At 37.0% G+C, this 25,557-nt stretch overlaps 1 protein-coding gene across 2 annotated transcripts in view; it reads right to left on the reverse strand.

Annotated features, from left to right (window-relative positions):
* AKAP6 (A-kinase anchoring protein 6) overlaps window positions 1–25,557 on the reverse strand; it is a gene marked incomplete at both ends in the record, with an annotated part of 226,240 nt that overhangs the window by 15,912 nt on the left and 184,771 nt on the right. For both annotated transcript variants that reach the window (XM_082318955.1, XM_082318954.1), the window contains one exon: window positions 8,590–8,805. In XM_082318955.1, the coding sequence (XP_082175081.1) occupies window positions 8,590–8,805 (216 nt within the window). The remainder of the gene's footprint in view (window positions 1–8,589; window positions 8,806–25,557) is intronic.

Here is a 25,557-nt window from a genome sequence, read left to right on the forward strand (position 1 = left end):
AGCATAATAGAGAAAAAAATTCAAGTATCTGTGACTTAAAGACTTGTCAGTCGCTGAAACAGACTGCTCACAGGATACTACTAGAAAACATTAGTACAGACACATTATTTTATACCCAATTCAGACACTATGCTTTGAGCTAATTATAACACCAGGAACATAGTCCTGTAACACTGTCATCATGATATTTTCTGCCTTGAATGCCTGAAGCCAGATTTTCACTGTAGTATGAGCTGTGCACAGTAGTTATACATGATCAAGCAACTACATTTGGTTTAAAAATAATACTGGGAAATACATGCTTTATTTATTTTGCTTTTGTAGCGTTTTTGTTTAAGACCATGGTCAGCCATTACGGAGCATTCCCAGTCTCATAAAGAAACCTGTCTTCTAAAAAAGGAAGTAAATTTCAAATACTGCACAGAAATGTTGTGTGCTTTGTCAAGGAAAAAAAAAATCAAAGGGGGCTTGGGGTAATTAAGCATTGCAGCAATTGATTTTCTCATTAAAATAACTCTTTACTTTTAATGTAATTTCATTTATCTTCCTGTGCTCACGTCAACAACAAAAAAGTAACTTTCACCTCTCATTTTCAAAGTTTGCTGGGTACCCTGGAGAGGGCAAAGAAACTAAATGTGTCTGCAGAATTAGCAGGGAGTCACAGAAGAGAAACATGCATCTCAAAGAAGTGTATTCATTCCAGCTGAGGTGGGTGGTGATTGAAACCTGCTACGGTAGGATTGTGGTTGAGCAGGCTACAAGAAATGTTCTTGTAGGTTTCATTATACTGGAAACTACAAATTCACATGTAATCGACACCACCAACACTACCAGGAATTGTTGTATGCCTGGAAATTTCAGTGCAGAGAAAAGGACTGAAAGAGCAAGAATGCTGAACTACTCTTTCTGCTCCAGGTGGTTCACCTTATGGAGCACTGGAAGAGGGTCCACAGGAAAGCCTATTCCTAGCATTGTCCGTACTGAAACTGCTACACACAAAGACTTTCTATGCAGTGCTGCCTTTTCATTAACAGAAAAGAACAAAGGTCACACAAGCAACAAGGTAGAATTGGTGAGTACATTTGCTCTCAACCTTAACTGTTCATCCTACTCCCAAATCATCTTCTGGGACTCTAGAGAATGTCAGGAGTACGTACCTTTACTTTCCATCCTCTCCAGGGGGAGAGCTCAGGCTTACTATGGCTTAACAGAGATTGTGAAATAGTGAAATAGGGCTGCCTTAGTCTCTGGAGTGTGGATTAACCATTAGCCTCTCCTTGCCTAATCCAACCAACAACTAGAGAGTCCCATAAAGTGGTTAAAATTAGACCAACAGCTAAAAGTATGACTTGGTGGCAGTAAACTCACATGATAACCTCTGAGGGTTTGCTCCCTCAGAGGACTGGAATTTTTTCTGGTTTGGCTGGGGTTATGAGTTTGAATATACTTTTTCATCATGATAGGCTTCCTATCATTTTACAAAGCCATGGCAAAACATGACAACATCTGCCAGAGGTGAGGGAAACATTTGAATAATTTAGCAGATTGGTAATGTCGCATGGAGTATTTTACCTCTGGATTGTTTCCCTAGACTGCTAGTTAGTTGTGACAGAAAGTTTTTCAGTCTGTGAGGATGGAGAAGACACCTCTGTGGAAAGACTTAAATGTATTCTTTTTTCTTTCTGTTTACTCTAAAAAGCTACCACTGCAGCTGACCACTCAGGAGATTTTCTCAAGAATATAACACAGCATTTATCTGAATATTTAATTAATTTTGACTAAACTGAGTGTGCAATTTTTTACCAAGATCTGCTCAGCAAGAAGGATTTTACCAGCTTTAGTTTTGCCAGATCGTCCAGACTCTGCGTATTGCTGTGGTGGCTGCCATCATAACTATGGCTTGTCCTCAAGAACATTATGAGAAATACAGAATTTTTTGCAAGAATGTGGGGCATATCACCTATCTTCAAGTAAAGCCGAAGAAAAATTTAGACCTATGTTCACCATTTATGTAACTTTCTTTTAGATCCTACAGATAATTGTTTCATGTCACCAATCAGGCATGTAATGCAACCCAGAAGCTCAAAAACACGCACCCCTCAAGTACAAGGATGGTGCATCACATCACGGACTCTACAATCAAATATCCATTCACTTAAAAAATACATATTTTAAGGAAGTGCCAAAGTGCGCAGTCTTCAGTGTTGCAATATGAGTAAAACAAGAAGACTGACAGAAACAAATACAAGCAATCAAGATTGTACTGACATACACTACACTATGAAGAGGTCCAATATCAAAACAAAAATAACTTGTGATAGATAATGAAAAAAACAATTTGTAAAGCTTCAAACATAAGTCATTAAATAATTACTTTGTGAGGGCTTGGTCACGTGATAGGTGTTCAACACTTTACAACATGTAGTGTGCCCTCCTCAGCCAATGAAGTTAATCATCACTCAGTACTTTCCTGTACTAGGCACTTCTAGTAAACTTCTAAATTTTATGCAAGATTTTTAGCTAGGTCCTACCTTACAAAATAATGGCTTATGATAACATAAGAATCTTTTAGAAATCAAGTTTTTGTTTAGAGAAGCTATCTAACAAATAACTGAACAATGATGAAATCATTTTTTACCTCTGAAGGCAGGATTTTGTCATGGTTTTTTTTAAGCTTAGAACAAGTGTCATTTCATGGCTTGAAAAAATATTGCACCAGTGAATTAAATATAGAGACGTGAAGGGGAGACACCATGCCTAGCATTATTAAAAACTGTTTTCTTTTCCAGAAAGCTTCACAGAAACAGATAAATAGAGAAAAGGGGTAAAGATACCAAATCAGAAGCAATATAGTATTTTTAAACAACTTGTTTTTCAAAGTGCAGTATAAAGAATGAAACCAAGAGGAAGTTGGAAAAAATCCTAAACAGAGCTTTAAGCAGGCTCTTTACCTCCTAAGAAACAAGCTTGTGGAAAAGAGAGAGGTGCCTTCTTTTTTTTTTTAGTGAGCTGTCTCACCATTGCAGATTTTCCCAAGTCCTTACAACTCTAATTAAAATGTGGTAATTGGTTATGTTACCTCAATTACCATGATGCATGGACATTCATGCAAAGCGACACCAATTGAATCCCTTGGGTGTTATACCCCAAGGCCATCCCATTTATTGTGGCCTTATTATTTTCAATTATGTGGCTGGATGTACAGCATACTTTCAAGCCAATACAGATGGGGGTTTTGCTGGACATACAGTGTACACATGGGATGACTCAGGAGAACAAGAGAAATAAAAATAATTTTTTTTTCGTGAAGCATAGTAGTGAACTTAGTGATCAGACAAATGAATATTTCAAATATTTTCAGGACAATGTGAGAGTTACAGCACCTTAACCCAAATTGCCTTAGCTCAAAATCTCCATTTTAAATGCATGATTAATACTGTCCCTTCAATAATTAGCCCTCTCTGTTGAATAAGAAAAGAGATTGTCTGCTCCATAAAACAGATATGTTCCTCATTCAATGAATGAGCAGTCTGGAGAAAAAGCAGTTTCTCCAGCCACCAAAAAGGCAGGAATATTGAATTACAACTTAAGAAGTAAAATCCATTGGAAACCACAGTTTTGTGTCTCTCTCAGCCATAGCAGTACAACAGTTTTATGTACTCCAGTATTGGTAAAACAGTCCCAGAAAAGTGAATTTCCATGGTCATCTCACTGTAGCTTTCTATACAGAGACATATCTGACCTGGACAGGACATCCCCAAACTGTGAACATAGGTAGCTGCTGGAATAATCCACTGAGGCTAAACACAAAACTTACACTGGGTATACCACTGGCTGAGCAAAAAGATCATTGCATCAAACAGCTCACATATTCTCCCTCTGACTTAACTGTTGTAAACTTGTGGGCATGACCATGACTGAGTCTGTCCCAAGTCCTTTTTTAACTGTTCAGTCTTTCAAGCAGTCTAGACCCTCTAAAGGAAAGTGCATAGTGAATTAAAGATTCTCCAGCTGTTGAGCAGGGATTTTAGATGGCAATTTTGGGTTTAGTTGACTAAAGATTGTTGCTATTGCTGTTGCAATTGCCAGACAGACTCCTTTTTCTTTTAAGATGATTGCCAGCAGGGTCTTGTTAGGCAAACTATAAGGCATCTGTGTAATTCTGAAGCTAAAATTTAGGTGACAAATAACATTATATCAGCAAACTATGGAATGATAAATCTGGGGGGAAAAGAATTTACCGCAAAAAAACAGATGGGGAAAATAAAAACCTCTTTTGCTAAAACAGATTAGGACTGCTTCCAGTAACAGACAAGTGTCCTACTGTTTTTTAAAAGTAATCTTTGTTTTTTTCATTGTATGAATACTTCATTCTTTATAGCTAATTAACCTACTGAATCTAACTACATTTCATCCTTCTGGAGCGATTCTTATTGATAATTTCACATTTTAGACATAACTTTTGGTTTATGAGAAGGACATCTTTTACCAGACTTTAGGTGCTTGTAGTACATGCTAATATCTTCTTGTTACTTGTAAACTTATGGTGCCCGCTATCGCAAAAGTTGAGCAAAATTAAACACTGCTGAAAACCATGAATGAAGGCAAACAATTCAAAAGAAACCTAAAAGCCTTTTGTGGTTAATTCCAGCATACCTTTGTAATGCTATAAGTGGCCCAGATAAGTGACTGAATGTAACAAGGAGCAGAAACAGGACAAAGGAAGATCCCAGTACACAAATTAAGAAGACAGTAGAAGATGCAAGTGACTCCTGTACTTATATGAGGCAATATAATCATTTGGGCTATCTTATTTACTGTCAGCAAGTCAGATGCCCTGAATGAGTCAGATGCCATCAGGGTATAAAAACATCTCATTTGTTTTCATAAATTACTGTATTTTGTGGGCAACCACAAATAAAGACTTGTTACCAAGGGATACTGTTTATGTGCCAAGACTGGCACACCATCAAATACAGAGAGATAGGGAAGCAGAAGAAACAGCCCTGGTACCTACCCAAGAAATGACTACACAGGAACTGAGTGAAAAGGAAGGCTAGAACATGCCAACTCAGGCCAGGGAAGACAAAGAAACTTGAATCCTGCAGTGACTGGGGCATCTTTAAATGTTGAGAATACAGATAGTTTTACCAACATGAGAAGCTTGTAGGTACTGACATACTTCAAAGACTCATATTATTATAAACAAGCCTAGGATGAGAGGTTCCAAAACAAAACAGTCCACAGTGAAAATTAGATGAGCATCATGATAGCTCTAAATGGCTGCCATTTCTCAGCAGAAAGAATGGTACACCCCCTGCCTGCTGAAAGTCAACTCAGCCCAGCAAATAACTCCAGACTACCTCAGGCCAAGTGGGAACAAAGCAGCATGCACCTTGTGAAGTTCCAAGCATCTGGGTATCAAGCAAGGTGCAGTACTCATACCCTCACCATGCCTCAACTCCTGATCGATTGAAATCCCAAACAGAAAAACAAGACTTACTTCACTCCTCCTGCAAGAGCAGTGCCAATCTCTCATTAGCTCATAACAGTTTGTTTAGAGTAACTGCAGCTACAAACAGCAAACTGCTTCCACACAGCAGCTGCCCACATGCAAAAGGAGATAATATACTTTCACTACAGTAACTTGGACCTCTGTTCAGCACTCTAAGTTGTCTCACAAATGCAACTTGTTTCTGTTCCAAGTTAACTAGAAGATATAGATTTACTGCAACAAAATCATAAGTTTTGTAGATGAAAAAGTCAGTTCATCATCTTTGTGGTACTTTACCTTTTAGAGAAATACAGTAGAAACACAGTCCAATCTCTCTTGGGCAGTTATAGACCTAACAGATACTCAGCCTCTAGCAACTAAAATTCAGGATTCTGAGACCTATTTTGGTTTGGCTGTTGCCTAATACTGCACACACTTGTTCTTGAAGCTCCAGAATGCAACCATTTTTTCTACTGCTAGTCAGCTCATGAAACATTTTGTGTAGCACTAACCAACAGTTTACTAAAGCTATTGACGTAATATATTAGTAATATGACTAAAAATATTCTGAAGATGGAACTATCACAAAAATATATTTCTCAAGAGAATTAAAAAGCTTTACTATTATATTTACTTTCTTTGTTTAACAATCTTTTCTATTCCTCAGTCTCATATTTATATTCTAACCCATTCAGTTGCTTTTCATTTCACTGCTGACTTCTCTTCTGTTCTCATTTCTTGCTCTCCCAGATTCATTACCATCAAAACTCAAGAATGTTGTCTCTCTGCCACTGGTGAGATGGCATTTGTCTTCTTTTATTTCTTGACTTTCTTCTCATTTAAATGTGAATATATTGTTTAAAACTCCTACCTCCATTTTCTATTCAGCTTCATTCTGGATCTTCACTAATTCTGTTTCTTCCTTTAATTCCACTGAAATTTCTGTAACATTTTCTCATGACCTTTATTTTACCAGCTTCTGTTTTACTTTTTACTCCACTTGATCAGATTCTCAGCAAATTACTGCCTTAGATTTTTCTGCTCTTTAGATTCTTTTTCTATCTTCTCTGTGGTTTGGTTTTTTGGTTTTTTTTTTTGCTAATCATACCTCCTTCATCGTCTGCTTTATGCTGGACTTGAACAAGCCTTTTTCCTTACCTGCTTCCCTTTCTCCTTTTTAGATTATAATATACATTCAGAAACTTGCAGGTCCCATTTCTGGACTGAGGGCTCAGGTAAACTCCTTTGCATCTAACCCCGCTCCTCTACCTGTCTGTTAAATATCTCCTTAGTGTTCATTAACATAAACTAAGCACAGACAAAATGGAACTCTTGCTCTGTCATCCCCAAATGTCCTCTTTTCTTCATGCTCTGTCAGTATGACTGTTCTCCCTCTGGTAATCTGCATCAGCTGTGATGTCTACAGCTCTCACTAGCTCTATGAGAGGAATCTTAGCATCATTAAGGTTTGAGCTTTTTCTGCTGGTCATATAGTGAAAGCTCTTAGTTGATCTCCTTGGTTGTTTCCAATAGCATTCCTCTTTGGCTGATACTTCCCTCTCTGCACATATATGTGTAAGGAAAGGCTGAAAAATCATCTTTTCTCTATACCCTTGAACAATCACATACAGCTTCATCATTTTTACATGTCTTCCAACCAGATCAAATTTTTGAGGCCTTAACTGGCTCTCCCCAATTATCTGCACTTCTTACATTGCCAGTTGACTACTCCCATGCTTATAACAGCAACGTTGACACTCCGCCTGCTTTTCAATGATGTCTTCCTTCCATGTTGCCTGATACAGAGACATGCCCCTTTTGACTTGTCCTGAAAGTCTGTTAAAACCTTATTCCTTCCTCAAGTCCCATTTCTATCTCAATACCTAAAGCAAAGCAACCAATAAACCAAACAGGCAGAGGAGCACTCCTACTTTATAACATTTGATAAAGGTAGGCAGGCAACAGATTATTATTACCTTCAACAGTGCACTTCTCCAGAGCATCCTCCTCACTAACTCACCATTTCTTGGCCCGTTTAGCCTGATAGTATCTTCACTCAGGAACTGCTAGTGTTTCTGAACAATGTCTTGTATATCTTCCTACTACGCTACCATAACTGATCAAGAGAATTACAACTTCTGTTATTTTTGTAAAGGAACTTTAACAAAAAGAAGTCAAAAGTAGTATTTCACTGTTAGTCAGATAATTGTTAGGAAGCATGTAAGTGTCAAATATTTTTTTCTTTTATTTGCTTGATATAAACCTAAAAAATTGTGTAAGCTAAATATATGACACTTGTTCTCAAATCTCATCAAGGCTCTTTAGTGTATGCACTACCTAGGGTTATCATTGCTGTCAATGTAGCTGCAGTATACAGACTTCAGCATTATGATAGTAGCACAAAACATGCTGAGCCAATTCATCCATTACAGTCAATGGTGTTACAGTAGGGATTATTTTGTTCCCCCTGTGGTTTATTGTTTAAATGTAGATACTGCTTTGTGATACAGTTTATGCTGTAGAAAACCTGTCTAATTTATGCCACTTAATGGATGGTTTAAGCAGAGTACTATTTTGCCTCTTAGGAATCATTTCCTTGAGATAAAAGCAAATTAATGCATTTTACTTATATTCAAATAACACAGAATTGTATATTAATCACATACCCATGGCATTCTATGTGAAATACACATCTACTGCTGGGATGCTAATTAAAACCATCCTTACTTACACAGAAAATACTTTTTCTGAAATATATTTACAATCAGTGAAATATGTCTCTGGGCCCAGTTCTGTTAGGTACTTGGCAACAGGAGAAGATTGTTTTCATTACTTGACAGGATCAGATGTGATGAGATTAAATATCCAGCAAACAGAACATGTATATTGTGAGTTTATCTTATTAATCAGTTTTGCCCATAGAATACAATGTTTCGTGAAAACCTAGAACTTCACTTGTTGGCAGTTAATATTAGGAATGGCATCTTCAGTCAGAAGAAAACACTCTGAGATGAATGTGTTTGTCTTGCACTGAAAAAGTGTCTCTCATGAAGAATGAAACCACATGAGATCTTTTTAAAGCAAGCATCACTCACCGAGTCTTCTTCCAACCTCTTCTGTAGCCTTGTTTGCCACTGGACAGCTTGCATGACAATGGCTTCCCACCTCCTCTCAAGGTTTACAATTATCAACTGCATGGACTGGTGATCTGCATTTAGGTTGCAGGTCTCCTGGTCATCCAGGAGGTGCTGGCATAATCGCAGCACAGAGGCTACCCCACGACGTCTCTGTTTGATCTCACAGCATAGAGACTGCAGGACAGACAAACAACAGATGTCAGTGTGGAATACTTTGCAAATTAAAACATTTACTATTATCTGATATTCAATAGTGCCCAATTTCTGCCTTACAGTAGTTTTTTCAGCTCTTCCATAAATTCCCATACTTAGTGTCAAAGCTCAATGTTTTCTTTTCAGATAAACATAGTCTTAATCTTAATAGCACAGAAGGAGTAAAGCTACTTTCAAGACTCCTTCAAACAAATGCCATACATAGCTAACTGTCTCAATAATGTTGAAAGTTTTACGGTGTAGACTGGTTTATTCTTCCTCTTTTTTCATTCAACTGGGGCACATCTGAAATGAGTTACCCTGACAGTAATCAGCTTCAGAAATTCTTCAGGAAAAAATGGGGAGGGGAAATCTTATTCGTGCAATGAGAATATATATATTTTTAGAAAAAAACAATAGAAATTATGGGTCATATGTACCCTGCCAGAGGAGAAACCTTAAGGAAGGAGAAAATTCAGTATAAAATTCTTTACAGATGTTTTTTGTTATCATAAAATATTTCCAGGGTAGTTCCATATTCAAGTAAATGTGGGAACACTATGATAACTGTATCCTTCTTAAAGATGAGTTATTCACTGCATTTATTTCATCATACCGATTCCGGTGTTACCAAGAATGCAGTCTGATGTGAACTGCATGATGGGAGACAATTGCTAAGCCCTAATATTGCTCAATATTGATGGAAGCCAGGATATGTTGGTTCTACACCAGAAACCTAAGTAACTACACTGAGAATCTCATTGAATAGCAGTATAAATAATGCATCCTACATGCCAAAACTAAAGAGAGATCTACCACCCGGAAGCAGCTAATGGCATGGGGTGCTTTCGAGCGTGGTTTTATCTACAATCATACTCCACCGTCATTCAACATCAAATCAGGGTTTTATTAACTCATAATGTGTTTTAATAATAATATCGATGAAGCTGGGGTACACAAGGCACAAACGCATCTGAGGATGACGGCTTCAGCCCAGCTTCTGAGACCCTATACTTTTATAGCATTGCATGGTTCAAGTATTCAGCTATTATCATAGGCCTGTGCTGCTCCTGAATTTAACAGGACTGTGCTCCACACGTGGGAGCTTTCCAGATAATTTAAACTGTAACTTGCCAACATCTGTTTCCCTCTGTGGGATGCCACAGATGAAAGTGCATGACCCCATGAGAAAATCTGAACTATCATCCTTTTTGAAGACAGGGTATTTGCCTTTAAGCTTCCAGTTAATCATAGTAAGCAAACAAAAAAAGCCACTGCATCTCTCAAAGCTGTTCACAAGTGTTACCCGATAAAAAATCAGGACCTGCCCTCCTGAATTTTATTAGCAAAACAATAACATTCTATAGAAAGTGAATTCAAGTTCCAGGTTTTCATATCACTTTTTCTTTAAAAATTGGAATTTATACTTAGAAATGTTGTACCTCAAAGGAATACTTTGCTGCTGGAAGTATGTGCTTGATCAATAATACTAAGCTGAAAGTCTGAAGCAAAACATTGGTATACACATCTAAAAATATATATCTTTTCTTTGCCTACGGATAGTGTGCAAGCAATTTTTTTTTATTCAAAGCCTTCAAGAGAAATTATTAAACCCACAAACATAGCTGAATTACTAATCTACTTTCACTGGCACAACTGGGCCATTCTAACAGTTAACAGATTGCTTATTAATCAACAAGGGTAAACAAGACAATGCAATCTCATTTAAAGTGGAAGTTTTAATGCCTAAAAGTATTTGTGTTCAAAATGTTAATCCCGATAAGGCTTCATTAGAAGATGTCTTAAAATGATTAAGTACATTTCATTGTAAAGTACACTGAGTAGTATATCAGCAGGTGGACATTTCATACAGATGTTCCACTTATTGATATAATGCACTCTATAGCTATTTAAATTACCCTAACTCTGTAATAGCTAGAATTCTATTACTTCTATAATGAGAGAACCCTGTACCTTTAATATTTCTGAATTTTAAATAAGGTGAATGACAAATTCCCAAACCACTATTTATGGCAAAATATGACCAGGAATTTTATTATTCAATTTATACCAGAGCTGCATTTTCACTTATGTTTCCTGAACTTGCCCTTATTTATTTTCCTAGAGTTCATTACTAGTTTCCTACATAGCTCTTGATGTAACCACCATGCCTGGCACATTTCCTTCCGCATGCTGTTCATTAGCTAACGTCATATCAGAAAAGATCCCAACCAAACCAAGCCAAAAAATCTACCTAAAGATAAAGTCAGGGTTCTTATCTTACGTTGTATAACAGCTAAGCAATTCAGTTTTATGGAAGTGGTGGTAAGTTATATACTGATGGCAGTCAAATCTATGCATTAACTTCACAGAAGTCAATACAGCTCAGAAGTTGGCCCCATAACATTAACTTACCTTGATCTACCTGATTATGTCATCCCTTATAAATATTGTTCATTTTTGATACAATACCATATAATATGATGAGGTAAGGAGTCTTTCATTCATAAGCCATTATGTGGGAGTTTAAGTGAGGCCTTTACATTGTGTTATCTGCAAGCAGAGCTACAGCATCCAAGTCATTTCTAATTTACATCAGTTTTACGCCAGCATAATAACAGTAGCTTTACCGAAGCGATTTCTGATTTACATGGCTGTGACAGTACAATTAGGCCTATGGCACTTTTGTTTCAATTTTATTACATGATATTATGGTTAATATTAAACAGGAGAAGAATGAAGTGCTTGTATCTAACAGCGTGTTGAAAGAGTTGGCTATAGCAACAATACTTTAAAAGCCAGAGAACTTAATCATGTAAAGACATCTTTAAACCCTATATAACAGCACTAGCAATAATGAATCTAAGCAGTATTAGGGGCTGGTATACAATGTCTTAAAGGGACACAATAATTGCCTGTATCCTATGATATGACATCTCACAGCATTGTATATCCATCCATGTTCTGCTATTGTTAAAATGGCATGCTTCTATAAAAACCTGTCAATAGGGCAATTGTAGATGCAAAGTATGCTTCCAGGACCACGGTTACTTTAATTACTTGCAAGGTACATTCTACATTGTGAATTAACAGCTATAATTCATGATTAATAAAAAAAAGGAAAAGAAAGATGATGAGTATCTCTACTGAGGCTTGGGCCTGATGATGGTCTACAGCTGCTACAGTAAGCTACTGGGTACTTGACAGTTGAGAAAATTAAGAAATGATCTAACAGTAGACTGAGGAGCATCACTTAGGCTCGCTTAGTCTCCTGTGTGTGCAGAAGATTTGCTGAAGTATAGATTAAGAGATCAGACGCTTTCGATTGTGACTCCTCACACTATCATGTGTCTGTGTCTGTTGAGCTGTGGTAACTGTAAATACAATCCAAACCTTTGCAAATGTGAGAGAAACACATTCACTTAAATCATTTGCAGTGAGACTTAAATTAATGTATTTGACTTTTTTGCTTCAGGCTAAGAGTATGCACAGTAACTGTAGCTGCTGTGTATGAACTTGACTTTGCGTCTGAGTCCTTTGCTTCGCAACAGATACCCTGATAACATTGAGGTGTTATTCATTATAATGTTATTACGAGTCATATTTTCCCATACTGAGGATTCCTGTCTGTGCTGTTAGAATCTTGGAAGATTTTTCTTCCCTCTACCTACTCCTACTTTCAGTGCTTTGAAGTTATCACCCGCATAGCTAAAAAGGGCTAGCTGAAACTACTTTCACAGCTTGTTAATACCATGCCTTAAATCATCTGGAAAAGCCCCTGCTGAGTCGAATGACATCAAACACTCTTTCCAAGCCATGGGCTAATGGCACTATCTATGGGGATGGCAGTAGCCATGATCTGAACAGAAGGTGCTCTGCATAGCTGCGTGACTCCTAAATGAACGGCATAGGACCAGAAACACGTGTGCAGCTTTAAGCAGTGCCAGAGAGCGTGGGAGGCATAGAAAGGTGGGAAGTTGAGGAATATTAGAGCCCCTCAAACCTCAATCCCCCTCCATCCCTCAGCTTTCTTGCAGAGTATCAACGCCTGAGCTGTGCTGCACAGCCTGCTCTGCTTCTGACTGAAGGACATGGATGGGAAGTCGGCTTTCTCACACGACACGGTAGACGAGTTGGCTACTGAAGCACTATTACATCAAGGTTCTTGAGCAGGTGTTTAATATTAATCATTTAAAAGTACTAAGGTTCTCAGTGAATTCAGTGGGACGACTTGTGCTTAAAAATAGTTTAGAAGTCAGTTTAAGATGAGTTTAGTTCACTGAAATCCACATAATCCACATATAATCACTACATGAAATGTTGAGATATGATTTTTCTAGCATCATTTACTACGTGTTGTTTGGGGAATTCATTTTTATGTGATCTGAAGTTCTTTCAACCATTTCCATCTTTCTTGCTTTCACTTTACAATTAGGACTAGTAAAGGTCCATGTAGAGGTGCCCAGAGCTTTGAAAATGGTTAGAAGATGACAAATAGTAACTTACACAGATGGATTTTCTTTGTGTTTCAGGTTCAGAAGAAATGCTAAGCTATACTAAGACAAAAGCTATTTCTATGCTTATGTTGTGTTTCTGTATATGGGCAATACTAGGTGTTTTTAGGAAAACAAAAGAAGCTCGACTGCAAATAAATCCGGAATGACCAGATCCAAGGGGAAGTTTCTGTCTAACCTTGGTCTGTTAAAGGCTTACTCTCTCCTTATTGCAGGATGCGGGTGTGTGAGGGAGGGAATGATACCCTTCATATTGCATCGGTTGTTGCCTGATGGAAGACAAAATTAAGATGGAACTGTTGTTATTTAGTACAACAGCCATATGCAGAAATCAAGGCGAAATCTGAGACTGGAAGCTACCCTTCTGACTACAACACCCAAACTGCAACTCTTAAAAAAATGTAAATTGCCTCTTTACATCTGATTTTTGGCTAATGAAGCACTTCGGTTTTCAAAAGTGCTCATGTAAAATTTTAAGAATCATGGCTAACATCACTAATACACCAACAAAGGGAAAACAGGAAACAATACGGTCCCAAATGCTGGGTCAAATGTAGTTTTCAGTGTTTTCTGTGAAATGGCAGTGCCAGTTGGAAGTGCTCTTGTCTGGGGTGATGCACCCCTGTATTTCAAATTCCATCTTTACAGGACACATGATAAAAATAAGAGTTTCTGTTTCTGAATGAAAAAGAAACCCAATAATTCCTAAAAAAATATTAGTAAGAAAGTAATTCCTCAAAATAAAAAAGCTAAATGACAAAGATAGGAAATGAATGATGACTTGTCATCTTTTAGAAAAATACTGCCAAACCTGTGTGCTTTTGCTGATTTCAAGGTTAAAAGAAAATGTCACCTAATATGGGAACTCTACTCAGTTGCATACTGTGGGACTTAATCTATACTGAAGCTAAATATTCTATAAGTATGCAGTGAAGTGCAAAAAACAGCAATTGAAAAATGACATGATTAAATGGCACAACATGCAATCATTTGCTCTCAATTATATCAATGTATCTTCTTCATTTCAAGGAGTCAGGCAGAAATATTGTTTTTTAAATGCCTCTATTAAATTGGGCACCAATAATAAAATAGATGAGAGTCCTAATAAGCTCATTTACGTAACATACATCACACACCACAAAACTATTCTCTCCAAACGGGTTTGTTCATAGATTTGTCTCCTGGTTGTCACCAGTCTTGGCTGTATTAAAAGATGTTAAAGGCACAAGGCTTGCAGACCATTCAGTGGAAAACCTTTGTACTTAACCCTTGAGAGATCTTTAATGCTAATTATGGAAAAAGTATTGATATAATATCTTTGCTGTCACATTTTATTATGATGACGGTCACAACAGAATCTGGGACTGACATTTTAGAAATATCATCTAATTGCAAGTCAGAAATACAGAATGACAGTTTAAAGTAGAATATGACTTCTTTCAAAACAGCGCACTGGTTCTTTTTATTTAAAAGCTCTACTTTTAATAGCATTACAACCACTAAATTGCTACGCTGATCATATCTCTCTGTAACTCACTGCTTAGCAAAGTGTTACAATATCGCTCTTATAAGTCTGAACACCGTTCACTATATTCTTTGTGAACTGTGTCTCTTTCTATACATGTTAAAAATGGTGATGAACTAATTGGAAAAAATACTTCATTTTTGCATTGGCTTCAAGAATCTACATAGGCGCTTACATTCTACATATAATCAAGTGCTTATATTAATTCATTCATTTCATTAGCATTAAAAAATTACATGGGAATTTGTGTTTATTTGCAATCAATAATGCAAATAAATTTATAAATTAGGTAAATACACTTATTTAAAATAAAATATTTATTTTTAGATAGCATTCTAAAAGTACTTGCATTCTTTCCCATTTTTCTGCAGAAGTAAAATATATGCATTAAAAACAGTAACAATCCAGAATGGATGCTTCTGGGCTCATTCCATAAAAGCTGCTATTATATTTGTACGACATTCTCTAATTTCTTTGTTCTATTCCTTATGCTCATTTAAGTACTTCAAAATATTTGTTTGGAAGAATATAGTTCAATGGTCTGATATTTAGCTCATATTCCCATGTAACTAGTACTATGTAATATACTTCCTTTCATAAATTAAAAACACTATTAAAATTCCAGACATATAAAACAATATGAAGATTGAGTTACTATAAAAGAAACTATAATAGCTTACAGATTGCTTGTATCATTACTAAAGCACTGGTATCTATTACAGTGTCTCCCTGGAATAAAGAATGCACTTTTGGCAATAATCTGTTAAAAAAGTGCCCATTATTGTTAAGATGCTCCTATCTTAGCTCTAAACTAGCGTGCAATTACAGGAAGGTAACTTTTAAAAATAGAAGAAAAATAGTGTTGGATATAAACGCATCTTCCCTACTGAAATACAACATAGCTTTTCCAAGCCTTATTTTTCTCGTGTTTCATACAGGGGATTAATTAGATTCATTTTCACACTGAAATATTTTAGAGCTATTTACTACATACTGCAAAGTTGTGGTTAACTTGGTTCCAGAGGATAAGCCAAGTCATTCAGACAGAGGAGCCAGATGTGATGGCAGGAGGATCCATTTTTCTAGTCTGGCACTGTTTGTGTTTATAAATGCCTTCGGTTCATGCCCTCTTTTCATTCAATTTGAGGAGTTCTCTTTCCAGAGAAACAGATTCAACAGAGAAATGTTGAAAGAAGTGGCATAATTTGCTAGGGTTTCTTTTTTGCCCCTCAAAAGTGCTAAAATAAAAATAGGGAAAGAATAAGACAGGTAGCATAAATATCAGTGCTATGTTTTGCTTTTGTAATGAATCCTGAACGACACTACCCAAAAATTCATTTGCCTGTAGTGGACATTACAAACTTGAAATTTTTGGTAGATCACCACACTGGACAGAGTTTCAAATGAATATGTGTGGAAATTCAAGAGATTAAATGACTTAAGGTACAGGTGGAAAATTTACAAAATCAAGTGAGACATAAGTTAGGCTCAATTTTACGTCCAGTTGTTGGAATTCACTTAGAATTACAGCTTAAAAGAAATCAAGATGTTTCTCAACATACATCGCACATTAGATGTCAAGAAATGCCCTCCAATTGCATAAAAACTTAGATATCAGAATTTCAGCCATCTTTAATGAATGGTTACAACTGTTAAAACTTTGCATCCTGCCTCAGAGCTATATAAGAGGCTTTAAAGGAAAAACTTCCTTGCATGGATGTACATCAATACCTGTACGCCTCAGGCTGAAGTTCAGATGTTAATATCATACTTACTCCCTTTCTTAATCTAGTTCCCCCACAGATGGTAGATATGCATTTTTGCTATCACTGTGCAATGGGCCTGGTATGTTCCAAAATGTAGTGAGAATTTACTCTACTCTGAATTACAGGAAAAAACCATCCTGCAGTGCATTGGTATTAGCATTTTATGGTAAAGCAGTGAACATAAAATAAATTAGACTAATCTTTTGGAGACTTCAGGACAGGCAGGGTGATAGGAAAGGGAAAATCAACACATCTAATGAGTAAGGAAAAAAAGATTTCCTTTAGCTTTTTTCTCGTGTCGGTGAAGCAAATTTAGCCAGGATTCAAAAATGTACAGCTTGAGCTGCTCTGGGGTAAACAGAGGAAAATATATTATGGTGCTTTCATGTGTATCTGTATATTCACAGGGACAACAAGCAGGTTTTTCTAGAAATAGCATTCCTCATCTTATTTCAAAAAAGCAACGCATCCTCAGAATGGATATATCATTAAAACATGAAAACATTATTTTCATTCTTTTGCCGTACCTTAATCATAAATATACACACAGACACACACTTTTCAGTTTCAGCTCAAGACAAAACTAAAAGTCTCCAACAAGAGAAGTTACTTGCCGTAGCATCAACCAGAGCCAGGCAGCACTGAGATGAGGTAAGTTCACTCATATCTGAAGTAGGCTGGCCTACCTTGATATCTTTACTCGTATAAATAAGTTTTAGGCAAGTATTTGCATGAATATGTTAAATTTTAACTTGACATTAACTTGCCTTTTGTACAAGTTAGGCAGAGATGATTTTGACATGCACAGTTTAGCCCCAGGGCTATGAGAAGGCCAGAATTAGAGGTGAGGACAGAAGCAGGTGATGTGGTCAAGATGAACTGTGAATGGCAGTCAAAAAGCTTAGGGTTGTCAAAAGCCAAATGTCTGGATGAGGTGCCTGTTTGTGTATGATGGCCTTAGAGGTTCAGCGTTACTCATATTGCACCTTCAACTGCCATTCTTCCATTGCCTGGACAACACGACTGGGGGAAGAGGACTAGATAGGATGAAAGCAAAGAGGGCATGAAACAGGCTTTCTTTCCTTCACTAAATCTTAGACTAGAGAACATAACAAGGTTCCTCTTATTGTGCCTAAAACATGAAAATAAGCATCACTGTGATAAAGGGAAAGGTGGTGCAATACAAATCACATTGCATCATCAGCCATTGGCAAAACGCACAGAAAATCCATCAGATTAGAGGCCAGGCCTTCAGTTTTATTCTGAGGTGAAGAAATGCAGCACTTTCCTAACAGACCAGTAAGGGAATCAACCTGCAAAGGACAAGAATCTATATACACCTTTTTTCTTTCCATTGACTTTATGCAGCAAACATAATCTAAGCCACTCTGCTGCCTCTAGTAATATGTTGCCAGTCTGCAAATCCCATTCCTGACTGACATCTCATACTTGTGATACATAATATACCTGATAAGGATTGCAATAACACTTCAGAATGTATACTGAAAGCCTGTTCTTTTTACACTCATATTCTTACTCATACTGAATTACACTTTACCCTGCAAATAATTCTACTAAAATCAATGGGTTTCCTGGCAGTATGAAATTATAATGTGAGTAACGGTACTAATACAGTCTATAACACTATTCCCTATTGGGACTATGATCTATTAACTTACATGCAAAGATGAAACTTGGGAAACCTGTCCAGTACTGAAACCAAAATTAGGCAACGGTCTACTAGGTCAATGATCCACCAATTAAGGAAAAACCTCGTTACTAGGATTTAATGGTTCCAGAGAACACTATTCAATCAATAATCCACTAATATCGGAGAGATTTGCACCTGAAAATGCAATGCTATGGCTCCAAAGGGGCAGTTATAGACAATCAAATAAATTGTACAATCACATGCAGCAGTACAAAGTGGACCTTAATGGAGACAGTACAGTGAATTTTTGTTAACTCTCTTATATTTCCAGTACACACTGTACTTGTTTTTCTATATGTTATCACTAACAAAGGAAATAAAGCTTAGAGGCTAACCAAAGTACCAACCCTCACTGTAAATTAGTGCAAGTCAATCTTGGCTTATTTTTAGGGGAAATATTTCTTTCTCATGTTATCTTTTGCTTTCTTCTCATTTTCCTTTTCCTTTTCTAGGTTGATAGTAACAGAAGAGAAATATTCTGGTTTTGTAGTAAACACATCTTCAAGGCAATAACAGGACAATAAGCAGTCACGTTTTCAAGGAGTCATTTGGGTGGGTCAAAAGAAGAAAATCAATTATATCTTCAATGATAATGACAATAATAAGTGATGGAACTGAGAATGTTCTCTCGAAAGAAGCCAAGTCAGCTATTTTCACTTTTACATATCTGATTCTTCAGGAGACCATGACTGAGAGGGGAAATATAGCCCAAAGTCTGGAGATGTCATTGATGCAAAAGGTTTGGGAAAGGAACTGTAAGCCGTTTGTCACTATGAAATTGCTAGTTTTACTTTGTAATGGCCAGTTTGGGACAGCTTTCTTTGTAAGCCAGGGTGTCTTCTGTGTTAGTCAGCTTGAGTCAGACCTCAAGTCTTACAAGTCTACTCACGACATGAGAATTAAATGCAGACTATCCCAGTACAGTAAGAATGACAGGGACAAGAGCCCCATTGCCTCCTTCTCACCAGCTCCAGTTAACAAGAAGGCACTGGTTCAAATAAGCACCCTATTGCACATTCAGGAGGGCTGAGAAAGAAATTTGGGCTCAACTTTTCTGGAAAATAAATAAGCTTATATTTAGTGTGGGAGGACCTCACAAATATTAGCAGTAAATCTTTCTGAGCTGGGATTACAGTTGCCTCTACATCTTCAAGTTCCTCAAGTCTTAAAGACATTCCCGATGATTCCTTGAGTGGGATTCATCTGAGCTAATGGAGAACTTGATGCCTGAGCTAGTCATTTAGAAGCACGTATTCTGAAGTACAGTACATCTTCTCCGTAGCCAGATGCCTAAAACAGGACAGATTAACTGTATCCCAAAAGTGCTTTTTTCCCCCCTAATTACTATAAAAGAAGCTCAAACAAGATCTCTCACTGTAGGTATCTAAAGCTAGCCTGTTTTAACATACCTCTACCATACGGCTATGCTGTCTGCAGGGTAGTCATTTTGGTATAGCAGAAATAAGGGGACACTACATAAAATAGAGCTAGGAAGGAAGCAAAATATGAATTAGTAGCCTAAAAATAGCCACTAGGCTATTCTCTCCTCCACCAAAGCATTCAGTGTATTGCTGTATCTGAGCTCTGTTGAACTCAGGGTTCTTCCTGTTACTACAGTAACCTCCATCCCACACCCCGATCTTAGTCCAAAAGCCCATTGCCACTGCTGAATTAGAACTGCATGTAGATACTTTATGATACCTCTGTGGAACCCTGCAGCATGTCAGATCTAACCATCGCTGCTGGCTAGATCTGTGTCCCTTTCTTTCCCCCAGCAACGGGAGTACTTGTGGGGCAAAATGGTTTTAGACAACCAGATAGTGTTTATGATTAATTTTGAGATTTTGGTTAATTAAAAACTAAGTAACAATGTAAAAAAACACAGAAAATTCATAGTTCAAGCTTCACAGTCCAAATGGGATATGGAATGAAAGCTGCTATCTCAGATGGGATATTTAGCCCTAAATGGGAACTGTAAATTGTATTAGTGTTGCATTAAATAGGAAGAGCTTATTGAAACACAAACTGAACTTTCAGTAAGTAAGTAATAAGTATATTAAATCAAAATTTGGGATACATCGGAGTATGTTAAGTATTTGAGTACCGTGTGTGTGTGTGTGTATAGTATTGAGCACTGATATTTGAGTATATTAAAATCAAATTAGAGCTATAAACCCACGTATTTTATTAGGGCCAAAATACCAATTTTTTGGCAAAAAATATGTAGAGCTGCTTTACTATAAAGAAGTGTCTTCTCATTTAAGTGGTCTACAGAAGTGCTGCTTTGGGATGGTGGGTCATGTAAATTCAGTCTGAGTTTGCTTCAAACCATTGTAAGTGGCATGAGGCTACATTTAACTTTGGAATCCTACCTGTTTTTCATAAGATTTAATACTGTATGCCTTCCTGTTCGTTAAAATTTAATCCAAACAAAATTTGGGTAAACATTTCTTTATTTGTGAAAAGATTTAGGCCTCTGAAGTCACACTCTTTTTGAGAAATTTATTAAAATTATTACAACTTTTAAAAATCATCTTAGAGGTATAAAAAGGATTAAATCCTGCTTGACTTCTTTTGGACTTTCTCTTGGAAACTGTTTTGCATACTTTTGTTACATGCACATTGAATTTCTGTAATTCTTTGATTGCAGCTCTGCCAGGAACATCATTCCAGAAACTGTAAAGGATCCAAAATGCCGTAGTGAAAGTGATTCCTGGCACCTGTAGGAACAGCCAGTGCTTTTCTCCAATCTTTGAGTCTCCAAACCTTTACTGAAAGTTAATACTTTTCTTTGATTTCAGTTTGGCCATAATCTTATATGCTCCCAAACTCATTTGTGTTTTATTTGATAGAACTGCTCCTGGGAAAACATAATCCAGGAGTGCAGCTCAGACTGGGATCCACCTGGCCAGAAAGCAGCTCTGTGGAAAGGGACCTGGGGGTCCTGGTGGACGACAAGCTCAATATGAGTGAACAGTGTGCTGCTGTGGCCAAGAAGGCCAATAGGATACTGGGTTGCACCAAAAAGGGCATCACTTCACAAAGAAGTCATTATCCCACTCTACTCAGCGCTTGTCAGGCCACACCTGGAATACTGTGTACAGTTCTGGTCCCTGGTATACAAAAAAGATGTGGACAGGCCAGAGGGGGTCCAGAGAAGGGCCACCAAGATGATCAAGGGTCAGGTGAGAAGCCTGCCGTATGAGGATAGGCTGAGAGAGCTGGGCTTCTTCAGCCTTGAGAAAAGGAGGCTGAGGTGATCTCATCACCATGTACCAGTACTTAAAGGGGAGCTACAAAGAAGAGGGAGACTCCTTTTTTACAAGGAGTCACATGGTGAGGACAAGGGGTAATGGGTACAGGTTACTCCCGGGGAGATTCCGATTGGACACGAGAGGTGAATTTTTCACAATGAGAACAGTCAATCATTGGAATAATCTCCCCAGGGAAGTGGTTGACTCCACTACGCTGAACACGTTTAAGGCTCAGCTGGACATGTGCTGGGCCACCTCGTCTAGACTGTGCTCTTGCCTAGAAAGGTTGGACCAGGTGATCCTTGAGGTCCCTTCCAACCTGGTATTCAATGATTCTATGATTCTATGAATTATGTTTAACTGAATTGTTTGTAAGACGTGCAGTGCTGATTCTTATGCAAACTTTTCAGTTAAAATGAAAAGCATCGTAAGAAGTACTGATTAACTGATTGGTTATTAATTACCAATGCAACCTACATTGTTTAATCAAAAAGTTCAGTTGCTTCAGGCACTGGAGAAATAAAAGATGGTGCCGAGAAATACTTTTTTTTTTAAATGACATTGCATCATCTGGTATGCTCGGTCACAAATTCAGTGGAAGATGAAAACATACACTTCTGAGTGAGTCTAGTCATTAGAAATGGTGACAAGCATCAGATAATTTACACTGTTTACAAGGCAAACAGAAATAGCTACAAATACTACTAGCTATGGAATTCAATAGACCATTGAATTCTAGAAATATTACATGAGAAAACATTTCCAACATTTTTTTGTATGAATAAGCAGTCTGATTTCTTTAATGAATACATTGACTAAAGTCAATGAGAACCACAAGCTTTCAGTACTGCTGGCAAATCAGGTCTCTCTTTTTTAAAGGCCCAAATACAGATTTAGGAGACAGGTATGACAATATATATAGCATGTTGCTTATTGCTTCAAATAAAACCAGATCAGAAAACTACATGAAATGCAACATTATTGTTGCCAAAGAACACCATTTAGCAGAAAACCTCTGCTAAAATCCTGTTCTGAACAGGAAAATCCTGCTCCCCCTCCAAACCAAGTTTGGAGAGGAAGGAGAACAGGATCCTTTATAAATCTTGCTACCAAAAGCAACAGAAGCTCTCCCAGTTCTACATGATTGAGAAGGGATCCTGAAATGGACAGATACTCGCAAGTCTAAGCTTGTTCTTGACTTGGTCTGTGAGCCAAAGCCATAACAACTGCTTTTTTGATGCTGATGGGTCATTTCTCTATATCGAACACTTAAAGTAATAAGTTTTATTGCAAGTGACAGAAATATATGACTAATTATTTAGGCTCCCTTGCTGTCTTTTGGAGGGCATTTTTCAGAGAAAACAGCATGCTTTTTGAAGTCCCAGACACATAAAAGCAAATGTGGCAGAACACTTCTACTTACAAGCCAACAAGCACGCACATTTCTGGCTACACCTTACTCAAATGAAATTTACTAAAACTTTCATGAAAGAATGTGAATTCTTTTTATTATTGCTCCTCATTCTTTCCTGCTCCAAGTCTCTCCTGACCCACAAAATTGCCATACATCATTAGGTTAGGAAATCAGTTGTGCCAATTATTAGTCTCATGACATTAGGTCTTTCAGCTGCTAGAATTATGTGTTTACCTGAGAATCTTGTGTTTTATTTAAAAAGTATGTTTCTGGTTCTGGTCCTCATCATTTCAGTGAAAAGCTAGAAAACATGAACTCGAGGGACTCAAAAAGCAGAACAGAAATAAAAAGGATGAATAAATAAAATAAATGTATGTTTGTAGTTATGAAGATCTCATGAATTTTAAGTCAATTTCTTTATTTTCTTAGTCCAGATTCATGGGTTTTTCATGTTGCAACAGAAGAAAACAAACCAGGAGTAAGACACCCATGCTTCTCCCTTTACAGCTGGGCAACTTATGTTCCCTCTTTCCCCCTTTTCAACAGGAGCTCAGGTTAGGCTACGCTTGGAATCTTGCTTAATGTTGCTGTGGAATGGCCAGCAAGTGTCACTACAGACTGAAGCAAATTTCATGCCTCTCCTTCGTAACTAAATATGAAAATGTTTGAGGCAGCCAGGAGCACTGAAAGCTGGTGGAATGAGTAACAAAATGGCTCTGCAGACCGGCTGCACGTTGTGTTGCACAGAGATCACTGGGCTGACCAGAGTATACCACGTAGTTTCCACAAAACCAAGAAATACAGGACCTTACATAAGCTGGGTAATGACCTTAACTAATAATATTCTGGTAATTATAATATCTAAATATGCTAATAATAATGTGAAAAAAATCAGCCAAACATACTTAGCAGGATTTGTACTTTGAATATAAACAAGAAACAGTGGTAAATGCAAGGAAGCAGTCTCTTTTCATCACATATGAAAATGGAATATACTGAGAAGTAACCTAGCAGAGGGAAGGAAGGGCTGCCTCGTGGTTAGCGCCAGATTAGAGTCACCATAGCTGGGTTCTACCCTAACACAGCCATTGACTTTCTGTAAAAACCTGGAAAAGTCACTTAATCTCCATGCATTTTATTTCCCTCATTTCTAAAAAGGGGATAATAATACCTACCTTAAAGGTTTAGCGGGACTTGGTTCATTAATGTTTGTACAGCATGTACAGCTCCTTGACTGGACAGTACTATAGAAATGCTAAGTATTATTATTGCACAGCAATATGCCAAAAGAAAAGTAACGCAGTAGTACACTCTCTACTAAAAAGAACACTCAAATTAATACCGCATGATTTTTTATAAAAGAAAACAAAGAAGTCAAAACTAATTTCCTACTAGTGAATTTAACAGCCCCTCCTCCCAGCACATTGTTCTCATCTTGGGTCCCAACTACATGTGAACTATATGTTCAATTCATCCTCCAATTGCAAAATGAAACAAAAACACCTGAAAAATGAAATAACTGTTTTTCCTAAGGCATAAGCATAATTTAAAACATAACATTATGGAATGAAAATCAATGACGTTGTTGAGTTTATTTTATTAAAAATGTTTCTCTGTGTACAGTGGCTATGTGTATAATCGGGATGGTGCAGCACAATAAATTCCCATTAAGAAACAATGATTCACTTACCACAGTGAAAGCAGTAATAAGGTTAAACTCTTAAGTTAAGTGGAAAGTAAGTCAAACTAAACCCCAGCAGGTTTCCTACTAGTGGCATAGCTAATGTTTTTGAAAATGTTCTACATGTTCTTTCTCAAATATATGTATTATACTTTGCAGTATTGTTAATTATATCCATTTTCTCTTTTATACACTTCCCCAGGAGATCAGTGAAGAATGGAAAACTTACTTATAGTGGATTTCAGATTTAATGACACAAAGATGGTTTAATATATATGACAAAGTGATGTGCTCTCACCATATTTGATAGGTAATTATTTTTTATACTCTAATGGCTACCATTTTGAAAATAATTAATGTATTATTTATGTAATTAATAGATAATCAACCGAGTAATGAAATACTCTAGTTACATCATGGTGGGTGGTACTATCCTGTTTAACGTCTCTAGAGCTCTTGGCATGACATCATGTCGTATATATAATAGAAGATTTCATTTGAGAGATTTATGCACATTTCAAACACATAAGTAACATTGCTATGGTATTTCTGTTCATATATATATGTATATAAAAGTCTTAGCCATATATATAAAAATGTATATTTGAAAACAAGTTTGTCTTAAATTAGATTTTTAAATCCATAGTTATGCACTTAAATAAATGCCATAATTTTCCAGAAAAATAAAAATCATGCAGCATTTCCTATGGAAAACATGGATCTATTGCTCTGAAGTTCTGCAGGTCTATCAACAGTCCTTCATAATCACTAGCTTTGAAGTTTGCTGATAGAACAAACAGAATCAGCATGATTTTTTCCCCCTTAGCAGACGACCACAAATCATTAAAAAAAAATAGATGTCATAAGAA

This window comes from Platalea leucorodia (genome assembly GCF_965183815.1).
Source record: "Platalea leucorodia genome assembly, chromosome: 7".
Classification (NCBI taxonomy): domain Eukaryota; kingdom Metazoa; phylum Chordata; class Aves; order Pelecaniformes; family Threskiornithidae; genus Platalea; species Platalea leucorodia.